This window comes from Xiphophorus hellerii, chromosome 15 (genome assembly GCF_003331165.1).
Source record: "Xiphophorus hellerii strain 12219 chromosome 15, Xiphophorus_hellerii-4.1, whole genome shotgun sequence".
In the NCBI taxonomy this organism is placed as follows: domain Eukaryota; kingdom Metazoa; phylum Chordata; class Actinopteri; order Cyprinodontiformes; family Poeciliidae; genus Xiphophorus; species Xiphophorus hellerii.
Window position 1 is genome coordinate 13,429,852 of NC_045686.1, and position 12,457 is coordinate 13,442,308.

The 12,457-nt window shown below is 40.8% G+C and overlaps 2 protein-coding genes across 3 annotated transcripts; both read left to right on the forward strand.

Annotated features, from left to right (window-relative positions):
* The first annotated feature begins 1,683 nt into the window (after window positions 1-1,683).
* prpf39 (PRP39 pre-mRNA processing factor 39 homolog (yeast)) lies at window positions 1,684-8,889 on the forward strand. 2 transcript variants are annotated; one of them, XM_032585025.1, is made up of 15 exons: window positions 1,684-1,820; window positions 2,739-3,150; window positions 3,305-3,495; window positions 3,610-3,735; window positions 4,353-4,471; window positions 4,568-4,735; window positions 4,833-5,013; window positions 5,409-5,516; window positions 5,592-5,756; window positions 6,240-6,366; window positions 7,179-7,447; window positions 7,594-7,778; window positions 7,863-7,946; window positions 8,063-8,177; window positions 8,255-8,889. In XM_032585025.1, the coding sequence occupies exons 2-15, from the start codon at window positions 2,772-2,774 to the stop codon at window positions 8,342-8,344; spliced, it is 2,307 nt and encodes a 768-aa protein (XP_032440916.1). In that variant the 5' UTR covers window positions 1,684-1,820; window positions 2,739-2,771; the 3' UTR covers window positions 8,345-8,889. The 2 variants fall into 2 exon arrangements, with proteins under 2 accessions (XP_032440916.1, XP_032440915.1); XM_032585024.1 differs by having other exon boundaries at window positions 1,687-1,820; window positions 2,736-3,150.
* A 498-nt stretch (window positions 8,890-9,387) lies between these two features.
* Window positions 9,388-11,940, forward strand: faua (FAU ubiquitin like and ribosomal protein S30 fusion a). Its single transcript, XM_032585028.1, has 5 exons — window positions 9,388-9,491; window positions 10,917-10,998; window positions 11,144-11,288; window positions 11,545-11,600; window positions 11,704-11,940. Exons 2-5 carry the CDS (start codon window positions 10,924-10,926, stop codon window positions 11,827-11,829), a joined length of 402 nt encoding a protein of 133 aa, XP_032440919.1. The 5' UTR covers window positions 9,388-9,491; window positions 10,917-10,923; the 3' UTR covers window positions 11,830-11,940.
* The last annotated feature ends 517 nt before the right edge of the window (window positions 11,941-12,457 follow it).

Below are 12,457 nucleotides of genomic sequence, written 5' to 3' on the forward strand. Positions count from 1 at the left end.
TGATGGGCTGTCAAGTGAGCTTTATCAGCAATTTGTAAAAGAACTTAGTCCCTTTATTCTCAGCACTCTTTCAGAAAGTATTGGTCGTGGAGAATTGCTTCCTACTTTAACACAAGGCCTTATTACTTTGATCCCAAAGGCTGGCAAAGACAAGTTACTCATTGACAACTGGAGACCTATTTGTTTACTGAACAATGACTATAAAGTTTTTGCTGTTATTTTGGCCAGAAGAATTAAACAAACCCTCAGTTCTAATATTGATGAATCTCAATCAGGCTTCACGTCCCACAGACACATCACAATCAACCTAAGGCTTGTGCTGGACCTACTAGACTATTCAGAACTAATAAATGATGGCAGCTTTATTTTGTTTTTAGACTTCTATAAGGCTTTTGACTCTCTAGGGCAGGGGTGTCGAACTCCAGTCCTCAAGGGCCGCTGTCCTGCAACTTTTAGATGTGCCTCTGCTGCACCACACCTGAATAGAATAATTAGGTCATTAAGGCTCTGGAGAACTGATCTACACAAGGAGGAGGTCATTAAGCAATTTCATTCCAGTGTTTTGTACTTGTGGCACATCTAAAAACTGCAGGACAGCGGCCCTCGAGGACTGGAGTTTGACACCTGTGCTCTAGGGCATGGCTTTGTGTATCGGGCCTTAGAAAAATTTGGTTTCGAGCAATATTTTATAAAATCTATTCCGACTCTTTCCAAGAAAGGTAACTGTTGTATTAAACTGAAGCATGGCACTTGTCCCATATTTCCAGTATCCAGAGGAGTGAGACAGGGCTGTCCCGTTTCCCCTTATTTATTCCTGATCGCAGCCCAACTTCTTGCAACATTTATTCTGGAAATCAATATCCGTGGCATCTCAGTAGCTGACAGAGAAATTTGTATTAGTCAAGTTGTTGATGACACAACACTGTTTCTGAGAGATGCTGACCAAATTCCTGTTGTTATTAAGCTCATTCAAACTTTCTCTGATGCTTCAGGCCTCAAACTTAATTTAAACAAATGTTAATTGCTCCCCATATCATCTTGTAGCGAATCCCGTCTTTACAACATTCCCGTTAAAACACAAGTTTCATATCTTGGTGTAATTATCACAAAAGATGCCAAAGAAAGATGCGAGCTTAACTCTGACCCTACAATTGATGAAACCAAAAAGAAATTAAACCACTGGCTTCAAAGAGATCTATCTTTACGGGGAAGAATGCTGTTATCTAAAGCTGAAGGAATATCCAGGTTAACTTACGCTGCACTAGCATTAAATGTCAATACTGCTACCTGTAAGACTATTTTTAGTTGTCCCCCATTCTATACATTGTATTGACATTTTGATGCAATAAAAAAGGGCCAAAAAAACCCAAAACTAACAAGCACAGGTTTCCTGCCAACAAATATGGCAGATGATATTAACCAACCAGCGTCCATGTAGCTCCAGCAGTTAGTTTGGGCTTCTTTTCCTCTCTTATTTTTTATATATTTCTTTATTTATTTAATTACTTGCTTGTTTGTTTTAATATCATAGATGTACTTACATTTTAATATTATTGTATAAATTTTTGTCTCAGTGTAAATAAAGTTTTGTAAAAAAAAAAAAAAAAAAAAAAAAAAAGTCTTTGCCCCTGCGCTTTCCTTTGGTAACCCCGTTCAGCGTGTCTCCATGGTGTTCTGAGCAGGCATGCGCACTCTGGGTCTGTTCTTCCCCCCAAGTTGATAGGTATGGTGGATGACGCGCGCCTGTCGGTTGTTCGGTTGTAACTTTTGAGAGTAATTACCGTTTGAGAGGTTTGACTTCAGTGACTTGGGAGCTGCAGGTGAGATTTTCAACCACGACATTCATTCTACTTTGCAATTAATGACTACAATTAGACATTGTGCTAATGCTAGCCACGCTGGGGGAGACGGTAACCGGCTAGCCAATCTGGTGTGTAGTATCAACCGGGGACGAAATCAAAAGAGAAGATTTATAGTTCCGTTGCTTTGTTATCTCAGTATTTCAGACCAGTTATTAGAGAGGGTATTTGATTATGTAAAAAAGCAATTGTGAAAACAACGCAATCGGGGAAAAATGTATCTAAGCTATAGCTAGCTAGCTAGCTAGCTAGCTTAACATTCGCGTCAAGTAGACAGGCTTAGAGGCCTAATTTATCGCTGAACTTTGAGCAAGCGATCACCCGGATGAAACATCGCCTCATTTCAGCAAACCCTGTCAGTTGTAACACTGGTGTCTTTTTTTAAAAACTTGTTTTATTGGGCATGTTATGAAGCTAACACATCTCCTATCTATCATTATCTTCTATCACATCTATTACTTTTAGCAGGCCACTTTGAACCTTGTATCGAAATTGAATTTAGGACTAGGAAGTATCTTGTTGCACCACCAGCTGGCGCTTCTGTCAACTGTCTGCATGGGGTTTATTTTCGGCGCCCAGTCATTTAAAAGTAATCCTTAATCTTAATGTAAATGTTGAGCTTAATGTTGCTTCGAATGTAATGAGTGGGTGCTGGAATTCAATTTAGGTTTTGTTCACCTGGTTGAACGACACGCCGTCAAACGAGTTCTGGGAAATATGCGTTGGCTGCTCCAAACTACTTTTCTTGATCAATAATTAAGACTATGTAATTACATAGTCTTTTTTTTAACTTGGTTTAGCTTGTAAAATAAAAGGTACTTCACATGTTTTTACTACTCATAAAATAACCAATATGTTTTTCTTTTCCCCCCCCAACAGGTCTGTGATTCTAAAGGTGCCACTTCTACTGGAATGCTGGACACTGAGTCCACAGCCATGGAGAGTAATGGGAACGAATTTCTTCCTGACCTTCCTGCTCAGGCACCAGACTGGTCCTTGGAGCAAGTTCCTCCACAGCCGGCCGCCAGCGTAGCGCCGGAGGGCTCCGATTCTTCTCAGGACGATCTGGTGCAAGAGCAGCAGCAAAGCCAACAAACGAACTCCTCCGAGCTGGGATCCGTGGAGAAGGCTGTGGAGCAGTTTCAGCTTGCCAACGCGTCTCTTTTCCAAGAAGAGCATCCTCCGCCGCCGCCGCCGCCCCCTCCGCCACCACCTACAGAGGATCCAGACCTACCGCTGCAATTTGCCACTGAGCCTCAGCCAGAGGCTTTTGTGCCAGATGGAAGTCAAGGTAACTAATAATAGAAATCTAAGTTTGACATCCTTAGGTATTTAGTAAGGCAGCAAGCCTAGGATCTGAAATGAAAATGAAAAGACTGTACACTTTGAAACTGAGTATTCCTTCTTATTATTTAAAAAAAAAAAATTCTACAAATCTTGTGTAGATGATACCGAAGCCACACAGATGGAGGATGGCATGGAGTTGGAAGAACCAGCCCGAGAAAGTTCACAGGAAATTCCTGTTCCAACAGAACCAACCCCACCCTCAGAGTTTGAAAAGCTTTTTAAGATCTGTGAAGACAGCCCGGAAGACTTCAACGCCTGGGTTTCGGTGCTGCAGTACGTCGAGCAAGAAGTAAGAAAACATACTTGAAATACAGCAACTCGCCTCTATCGTGCTTGTATATATGCCTGAGGTTTTCATTTAGAAGCAGAATTGTAATCTGTTTTCATTGTGTGTCTTTTGCAGAATCTTCTTCTCCCTGCAAGAAAATCGTTTGATGTCTTTTTCCTACGTTATCCCTACTGCTATGGCTACTGGAAGAAATATGCAGACATGGAGAAAAAACACGGCAACCTACAGGTTTCAGAAGAGGTACAAGTTCCTCTGAGACTTTTTTTTTTTTTCAAAGGCACTGAAATGAGGTCAACAGACAGAAACAAACAAATCATAAACAGAGTCCAGTGCAGTCCTTTAGGTAGTTATAGTGGAGTGTTTTTGTTAATATGGTTCATTAATAAGAAAGAAGAGAGAAAACAGCATTATATAATAAGGAGGGAAAAAAACACTTTTTTTCCTTAATGATTTTATACAGTTTGAGGGGAAGCTACACAGGGAAAGCAATATTATCACAGTTTGCAGTGTGGTGTCTCTCCACCCCAACATGCCATTATACCATGCATGCTGTAGATGTTTAACTGAAACACCCAGTTGCAATAATTTTCCTGGCTGTGACATTAATGAGCTCTTGAGGTAACTGATTACTTTATATTAAAGTGTCCAATAGTGGGAACAAACCTGAAACGTGCTGGATAGTGCCACGAATACCAGAGTTGGGAAAACAGTCGCACAATAAAAACAGACAAACTTTGAACTTTGTGGTTGGACTTAAATCTTTATCTGGTGAGCGCGCCAAAGCGTTCAGCTTTTACAGAGCATCATAAAACAGTTTCAGCTTCTGACAAACGACTTTCAAATATTCTCCTACCAAGGTATACAGAAGAGGCTTGCAGGCTATTCCTCTTAGTGTGGACCTTTGGCTTCACTACCTCACCTTCATCAAAGAGAACTCGGACCCCAACGATCCAGAGACGGAAGGACGAATTCGAGCGTGAGTAGAGCATTCTTTGCCTAAACGTGACCTACTTAAAACCCATGACTTTGACAATAAACATCCTTTTTTTCCCCCCCCCTTCTGTTTTAATAGCTCCTACGAACACGCAGTGCTCGCAGCAGGCACAGATTTCCGATCTGACCGCCTCTGGGAATCCTACATAAGCTGGGAGACGGACCAGCAGAAGCTGGCTAACATCACCACCATCTACGATCGCGTCTTAGGCATACCGACGCAGTTGTACTCCCAGCACTTTCAGAGGTACACAGAAGAACGAGCAGCTAATTTTTATTTTATTTTTTTTAGCTACTTCAGTCATGCCTCTTCTGAGAATGACATTTTGGTTTTGTTTGCTCAGGTTCAAAGATCATGTGCAGGGCAACCACCCCAAACACTTTTTGTCAGAAGAGGAGTTTGTTCAGCTCAGACTCGAGCTCTCTAAGTCCAGCCTGTCTGGAATGGTCGGTGAAGACGGAGAGTCGAACGTTCCTCAGGAGGAGCTGCCACCGGGTACCGAGGACCTTGCCGATCCCGCCAAGGTAAGAACGTCTCCGCCATTCCTGGTAAGGGACAAAACTGACAACATTCCACTTGCAGGTTTAGCAGGAGCATTCCTGTTGTCCATGATAACATAGGGTAAAAAAAGAAAATGCTCAGGTTTGAAGAAGTTTTTCTATGTCACCAGCCAAGCCAGGAGATCCAGTAAGGGACTCGCCCTTAAACTAAAAGGATCAACCGGGGCTCCTTTGAACCCAGCTGTGCAGGGTGCAAACTTTCCTGTCCCCTCTACAGGCTTCTTGTCTCTGGCAACATCATGGTGATGTAAATCCTTGGTTGCAGGACTAGCAGTATTCAACAAGTGGACAATGTTGTGCTGGAGAGAAGCCATAAAAGTGCTGATCTGGTTCTTGGTGTGTGTCTTTTCTATCTGTAGAGGGTGACAGAAATTGAAAACATGCGCCACAAAGTGATCGAGGTTCGACAGGAAGTGTTCAACCACAACGAGCACGAAGTCAGCAAGCGCTGGTCCTTTGAAGAAGGGGTAAGTTTTTTCTTTTCCTCCCTCCGTGTTCGCTCGTAAAAGCGGCATTTTCTAAACAATTTCTCTCTTTGTCAGATTAAGCGACCCTACTTCCACGTCAAAGCGTTGGAGAGAACGCAGCTAAACAACTGGAAGGAGTACCTGGACTTTGAAATCGAGAACGGGACCCCGGAGCGCGTGGTGGTCCTCTTTGAGCGATGCCTCATCGCGTGCGCCCTCTACGAGGAGTTCTGGATCAAGGTATTTTGGGCTTGAACTCGCGACTCGTTGCTGCTGCCTCCCTGCACTTCCCCATCAACGTTGATAATCACATCATCGACTCAGTTTAAAAAAAAGAAAAGAAAAGAAAAACAACAAGAAAAAAAAAAGAAACGTCCTGCACTCTCTTTGCGTGTAACGTTGATATGTGACTGTATCTGTTGTATTAGGGGATGGCCAGCTTGCCACACAAGATATGACTGCAGCATTTGCCAACTACTACGTTGCATCTTCTTCGTCTCCCACTACCTTACAGAAACTTATCTAATTGGTTCCATGAAGGTGCTGATGGGTTTACACAGAAAATTTCTAAAAACGATCTTGTCTATGAAGCAATTCACTGAGTGTATGAACTGTATTTACAGGTTAAAAATGTTCTGTTTCTCTTGCCTTTCTTCTTCTTTTTTTTTTCCTCTGTCCTCTTGCCTTTCTCCCAACTTGCTTTCCTTTTTTTCCATTCTAAAGTATGCTAAGTATCTAGAAGGCTTCAGCACTGACGGTGCGAGACATGTGTACAAGAAGGCGTGCTCCATTCACCTGCCCAAGAAACCTGCCATCCACCTTCTGTGGGCAGCATTTGAGGAGCAGCAAGGTAAAAAAAACAACAAAACAAGTAAAAAATAAATTCAGCAAGCCTTTCAATTTAACTTTACAGAATGTAGTATTAGTTCTCTGCTTTTAATCAGGAGTTTAGACCACTCATTTTTGATTTCTTTTCAAGCAAAAATATTATTTTAACTGATTCACATTGGTTCAAATATATACATGTGCACTTCCTACTCATATTTTGATCAATGTCTTTTGGGGTTGGGCTAGAGTTCTGCACAGTCCACAGACTTTTTAACGGGATTAAGGCCTGACCCTGAAATTGGCCGGCTTGATTCGTTCTAAAACTGTCTTCATTACGTTTGAGAAGATTTGGCGCCATTCATGCCGTACTTTCCACTGAAGAAGAAGGCATGTCAAAGAAGTACTGGCATCATTCATGTGTTCAGTGTCATCCACATAGCCATGAAATGTGAAGCTTTGCTGTAAAAGTAGAACCCAAAGGGAGCACATGGCAGACAAAAAGGAGAGGTCCAAGAATTGATCCCTGAGGGACACCACAAGAGAGATGAGCACTTGAACGAAGTCTAACTCAAACAATTCTGTCGCTTTGAAATAAGATTAAAACTACTCCAGTGCTGATCCCTTATTTCCAACTTTATGTCGGAGCCTGTCTAATTTGGCCCCTGAATTACAGAAACCCCAGAACAAAGTTGTTCAAAGTCATGCAAGTTTAAATAATGTATGTTATTAGAAATTCAAATTTACAATTAAAAGGTCAAAAGTGAAACGGCATTTAGAGTAATGGGATGTGAGTAAATGAACTCGGGTCAAAGCATCACTCTTGTTGTTGTCTAGGCAACGTGGAAGAGGCTCGCGGGATCCTGAAAGCCTTGGAGGAAACGATCCCGAATTTGGCCATGGTACGTCTCCGCAGGGTCAGTCTGGAGCGTCGCCGCGGCAACTTGGATGAAGCAGAGGCCCTGTTGAAGGAGGGAATGGAGACCGCAAATAATGACATGGAGTCGTCGTTCTACGCCGTGAAGCTGGCTAGACACCTGGTGAAGGTGCAGAGAAGTCTGAGCAAAGCGAAGAAGGTCCTTCTTGATGCCATTGAGAAAGACCAGGTGAGGATCTGTCGACACTGGACGACGCAGTGGATATGGACATTACGTTCTTGTTTTCTTGGTTGAACATTTCCTCTTTCAGGACGTCAGACGTCACTTGCTCTATCAGTTGTGTGTATTATGTGTATGTATGTCTGCCTTTGCAGACTAGTTCGAGACTATATCTAAACCTGCTGGAGCTGGAATTCAGTGGAGATGTGATGCAGAACCAGGCGGAGATCTTGGCTTGCTTTGACCGGGCCCTGAGGAGCCCGTTGTCCCTGGACTCCCGCATCATTTTCTCCCAGCGCAAAGTTGAATTCTTAGAAGACTTTGGCAGTGACATCAACGCGTAAGTAAAGCGGAGTTACGTGTAGACCCTTACCGACATGTTAAACTTTTCGTCTCACCAGTGTTCCTTTAATTCCATACTTAGGCTGGTGTCTGCGTACGAGGAACAACAGAAACTACAGAAGGAAAGCGACTCTTTAAAGAGAACAGCTGAGAACGGATATGACAGGTAGGCGAGGAAACGGCACATTAGCGCTCTGTGTTGTCAAACACCAAGCATTGTTTAACCACTAAAGCTAAATGGTCTTCAAACCAGAATTGTCTCATTCCAACTTTCTCCTCAAGCTCTCAAGAACCTGACGCCAAAAGGCAGAGACTAGACGATCCTTCTGCAGTTGCAGCAAATGCGATGACGGACATGCAGGCGAACAGCTCTGCATACAACTACAACTGGTACCAGGTAGGTTTGAGTCGAATGCTTTGTTGGCTTATCCACCCCCCAAAAATGAAGTTGATTGGTTTCTGTTTCTTTATCAGCAACAGTATGGCGGCTGGGGACAAAATTCCTGGGGACAGTACAACCAGTATGCCCAGTACAACCAATACTACCCTCCTCCTCCTACATGATGCACTTGAAGATGGAGTTGCTTTTTTCCCCCTGACTTTAAACTTTGGAGCAGAGCAAATTACCTGGGTGTCAAGAAGATTTTTAATTCAGCCACACACTGAGCAGGATAGCCTTTCTTTTCTTCTTCTTCCACTACTGCTGTTTACTCTGTGCTAATTGAGTTTCATGTTACATCCCTGTGTAAGAACAAATTTGGTTCACAATGGTAGGAATGTAAGAATTTGGTTTTAAAACAGCAATTGCTAGAGATGTTGTCAAAGCAATTTTGTTTTGGTGAAATAAATGTTGAAGGCAAATGTACTTTTATTTTTTGTCCTGTATAAGACAAAAGCTTTTTCATTTTTTAGATTGAATGACTTAGTTTGGTTTTTCTTTGTGTTCCGGCTTTAAGGTTGCTAGAGAAGCATTTCTGTATGTTTCTTGAGTCATGTTTCTTCTTTCCAAACTTGTAAAAATGTCATGGTAGTTTCCATGAAGAGCTCCCTGTTTTCTTTTTTTTATTATTTTTGACCTGATTTCCTAATAAAGAAATTGATATCCTCAAGGCTTACTGCTTCATGGCAAGAAGTAATCAGTTTAGTACTCATGATGTAACAATACCATGAACTGTTTACAACACACACACACACACACACACCCGCAATCCTCCAGTCAAGCATGTTTCTCTGTGGAAGTAAAGTTTGAGTTCCTTATTAGCTAGAGTAAACATAAATTAAGCCGGTAATCATTTTAATGACGGAAAAATATTTCATTCCTGAAGTCACGTGATGAATCATCAAATTAAAATAAAAAAACAGCTCACTTCCGAATATAAAGTTGTACTCCTAACGTATCACTTAGATTGGATTATTGCTCAATTATTGCTAAAAGCTTACAATTTATAACTAATTTTGACTTAAGAGCTTGCGGTATTTTTTTTAATAATACAATTATTTTGTAAATAAAATACTTGATACTTATAATTAAATTCGGTATCTGTTAATTTTTCTGTGTTGGTTTCAAGTTATTCTTTGACTTTTCCCACCGCTGAGTATCCTGGGCGTAACAGTTACTTCCGCTAAACCTTACGTAAATCCGCACATGCGCTGTGCTGCCCCTCAGACAGTCCTTTTTATGCTTAGCGTGGAACGACTAGCATCAAACGAGGTGAGTCGCCTTCGTTTTCTGACATTACTTCTTGTTATGAAGTGTCCAGTAACGTATTCCTTTGCACATTTAGCATTATAATCAATAGCCATCGTGTGTCGTGACTATTTTTCTTTTCTTTCGAATCTGTATTTAACATATTTTAGACCGACTTCTCTCAAACGCATGCACCATGTGGCTAAGCTAAGCTAGCATAGAGTTTGCTAGCAGATACATCTCTCTTATTTAGTTACCTGGTGTTTCCCAGAGGGTGTATTTTGCTCTCTATAAATAAAAAACCCGAATGTGGAGGTTTAATGATGTGGTCAATTTGATGTTAGTTTCCGTTATGGGATAAAGCTCCAATACACTAGCAGTTTCCGATCGAAAGGCCGACATGTTGATTTTCAAACACTGTGCTAAAGCTGAAACAAATTTCTGGTTTTCTGGTGTCGCAGATTAGCTTTGAGTTGCACCAAAAAGCTACGTTGATAACTTGAAACTAGTTAGACTAACTCAACTGTTGTTTTAAGATTGGATTTAGTTTTATGCAGCATTAAAAAAATATATATTGTAACTAAGAATTGTTATAACAGCTGTTTGTATGAAAGTGAAATAATAAAAAAACAAACTGTTTCTTGTGTAATGCAATTAAATGGCTTTACAAACAGTACCAAGATCATGTTATGCTGTTAATGATTAAGCTATAGAATCTTTAAATCTGAAAATCGGGGTTATGTTATGTGTCTCAATTTACAAAAAAAAAAATCATATTGTGGCCCCAGAGTGTTTATCTCTAAAACTATTACAATTTTTAAGCAGCATAAATTTCTATTGTCAGCAACATTCTGTGTTAGATGTTTATATTTCACTTATAATTAATATTGACTGTCTCTTTTTATTTAGCAGAAACCTCTAGCATTGTGTTATGGAAAGTGCATATTTTCACCATCAAAACAGAACATTAGTATATAACCATGAATTTGAATTGTTTCCTGAAACAACCTTTGTAATGAAGATTTTTTTTTCTTAGTCTATTAAGCAGTCAAAACTGTTTTAGAATTTAACTCATTATTTTTTAACTGTATTGATATGGACACATTTTCTGGGATTAGTACAGCATTTACTCATAAATAAACTTGAGTTTTGGATTATAGGTACAGGTTTTTTTTTTTTAAATTGATTCTTAAAAACAAAACTATTCTTCTGATAAAGGCTTTTGCAGAGCTAACATTTAATATGCCTTATTTTGGTCACAGGAAGTAATGCATAGTGAATTAAATTTTACTTGATGAAACATTGAAACAGAAACCGTAACCCACAATAGCAAATATAAAATAGTTTGAGGGGATGGCACAATCAGGAGGTTAGTTGCAAATCCAGTCACTGGCATTTGCTGGTAATACAATAATTACTTAACCTTTTGGCTTTCTTCCCCTCTCCCAGCGTAAAGATGCAGCTCTTCTTGCATGGCCAGAACACTCACACCCTTGAGGTGACCGGACAGGAGACTGTTGGCCAGATCAAGGTAAATTTAAAAAAAACAATCAATACAATTACCAGCTGAAATTTGTAAGATTCCAGAAGGATTTGTTTTGAACTGAGCTCTTTAATCTTTTTTTATTGTGTATGAGCAGTATTTTAAAGATGAGTTGACTCTGGTTGTTTTCCAGGCCCATGTCCAGGCTCTGGAAGGACTCCTGGTTGAGGACCAGGTGCTGCTGCTCGCTGGCTGCCCACTGGAGGACGATGCCTCCCTGGCAACCTGCGGCGTGACTGAGCACTGCACCCTGGAGGTGGCTGGCAGGCTGCTCGGAGGTCAGTTTGTTGTTGCCAAACATTTTCTTGCTTCACGAAAGCATGACTTCAAATATTGAACCACAGCAACAAGTTTTAAAAACCACATGGAGTTGTAATACTGTAATATTTGGCTTTTTGTTTAAATTTAACTGTAGTTGTTTGATACAGTGACATTTAGGTAATTTAAAATTGCAGGGTAATTTCTTGTAGTTGTTAATGCAGTCACAGTATAATGTTGAGTCTTGTGGGAGCATGAGTGTGTTGTTTCTTCCAGGTAAGGTGCACGGTTCTCTTGCCCGTGCTGGAAAAGTAAGGGGACAGACTCCTAAGGTAAAGTATCCCGTATTCTTTTCTCTTTGCTGCAGAAGTGACTGTGCAGTCGTTTGTCAAAAACTGTCTCAAGGAACTGAGAATTTTTTGTTCTTTTTTCCAGGTTGACAAGCAGGAGAAGAAGAAAAAGAAGACCGGCCGTGCCAAGCGCCGCATCCAGTACAACAGGCGCTTTGTGAACGTTGTGCCCACCTTCGGAAAGAAGAAGGGACCCAACGCCAACTCCTAATTGCTTCAATGCTCTAATGGAGAAATGACACCATCATCATCATCTCTAGAGTCATCAGTTTTTACCAAGTTGAAAGTTGTCTTGTACAGAATAAAGGATATTTGACTTGGCTTCATCTAGTGATGTCTTTAGTTACACAAACTTGACTCTCCAGTAAACCAGCTGCTCTTCATAGGGTTTCTTTGTGGTCTTAGGTGAAAGTTTTCCATTGTACTCTGGACAACTGTTTCTGTTTATGGTAACTTTAAAAGTAATAATGTGGTAGTATTAATTTCACTTTCTTATGGCATTATTTTACATTCTAGATCAGGGGTGGGCAATCCTGGTCCTCGAGGGCCGGTGTCCTGCAAATCTTAGACGTCTCCCTGATCCAACACACTTGAATCCAATAGTTGAATTTTCTCCCAAGTGCGGTCAAGTTCTCCAGAGTCCTGGTAATGACCTCATTATTTGACTCAGGTGTGTTGAAGTAGTGATACATCTTAAAGTTGCAGGAGACCGGCCCTCGATTTGCCCACCCTGTTCTAGATGAAGAATTTGGGTTTTATTACAATAGAAACTAACATTCATCTGCAGCAATTAATCACTGAGCATCAAGACTTTTTGCTGTAAATTCTCAAATATTCTA

Bases quoted from the DNA above. Each gene is read 5' to 3' on its own strand.
- prpf39 (XM_032585025.1), top strand. From the start codon at position 2,772: ATGCTGGACACTGAGTCCACAGCCATGGAGAGTAATGGGAACGAATTT. The intron at 5,014-5,408 runs GTAAGAACGTCT...TTCTATCTGTAG, and splicing joins ACCTTGCCGATCCCGCCAAG to AGGGTGACAGAAATTGAAAA. The intron at 7,779-7,862 runs GTAAGTAAAGCG...TTCCATACTTAG, and splicing joins TTTGGCAGTGACATCAACGC to GCTGGTGTCTGCGTACGAGG.
- faua (XM_032585028.1), top strand. From the start codon at position 10,924: ATGCAGCTCTTCTTGCATGGCCAGAACACTCACACCCTTGAGGTGACC. The intron at 10,999-11,143 runs GTAAATTTAAAA...GTTGTTTTCCAG, and splicing joins AGACTGTTGGCCAGATCAAG to GCCCATGTCCAGGCTCTGGA. The intron at 11,601-11,703 runs GTAAAGTATCCC...TCTTTTTTCCAG, and splicing joins TAAGGGGACAGACTCCTAAG to GTTGACAAGCAGGAGAAGAA.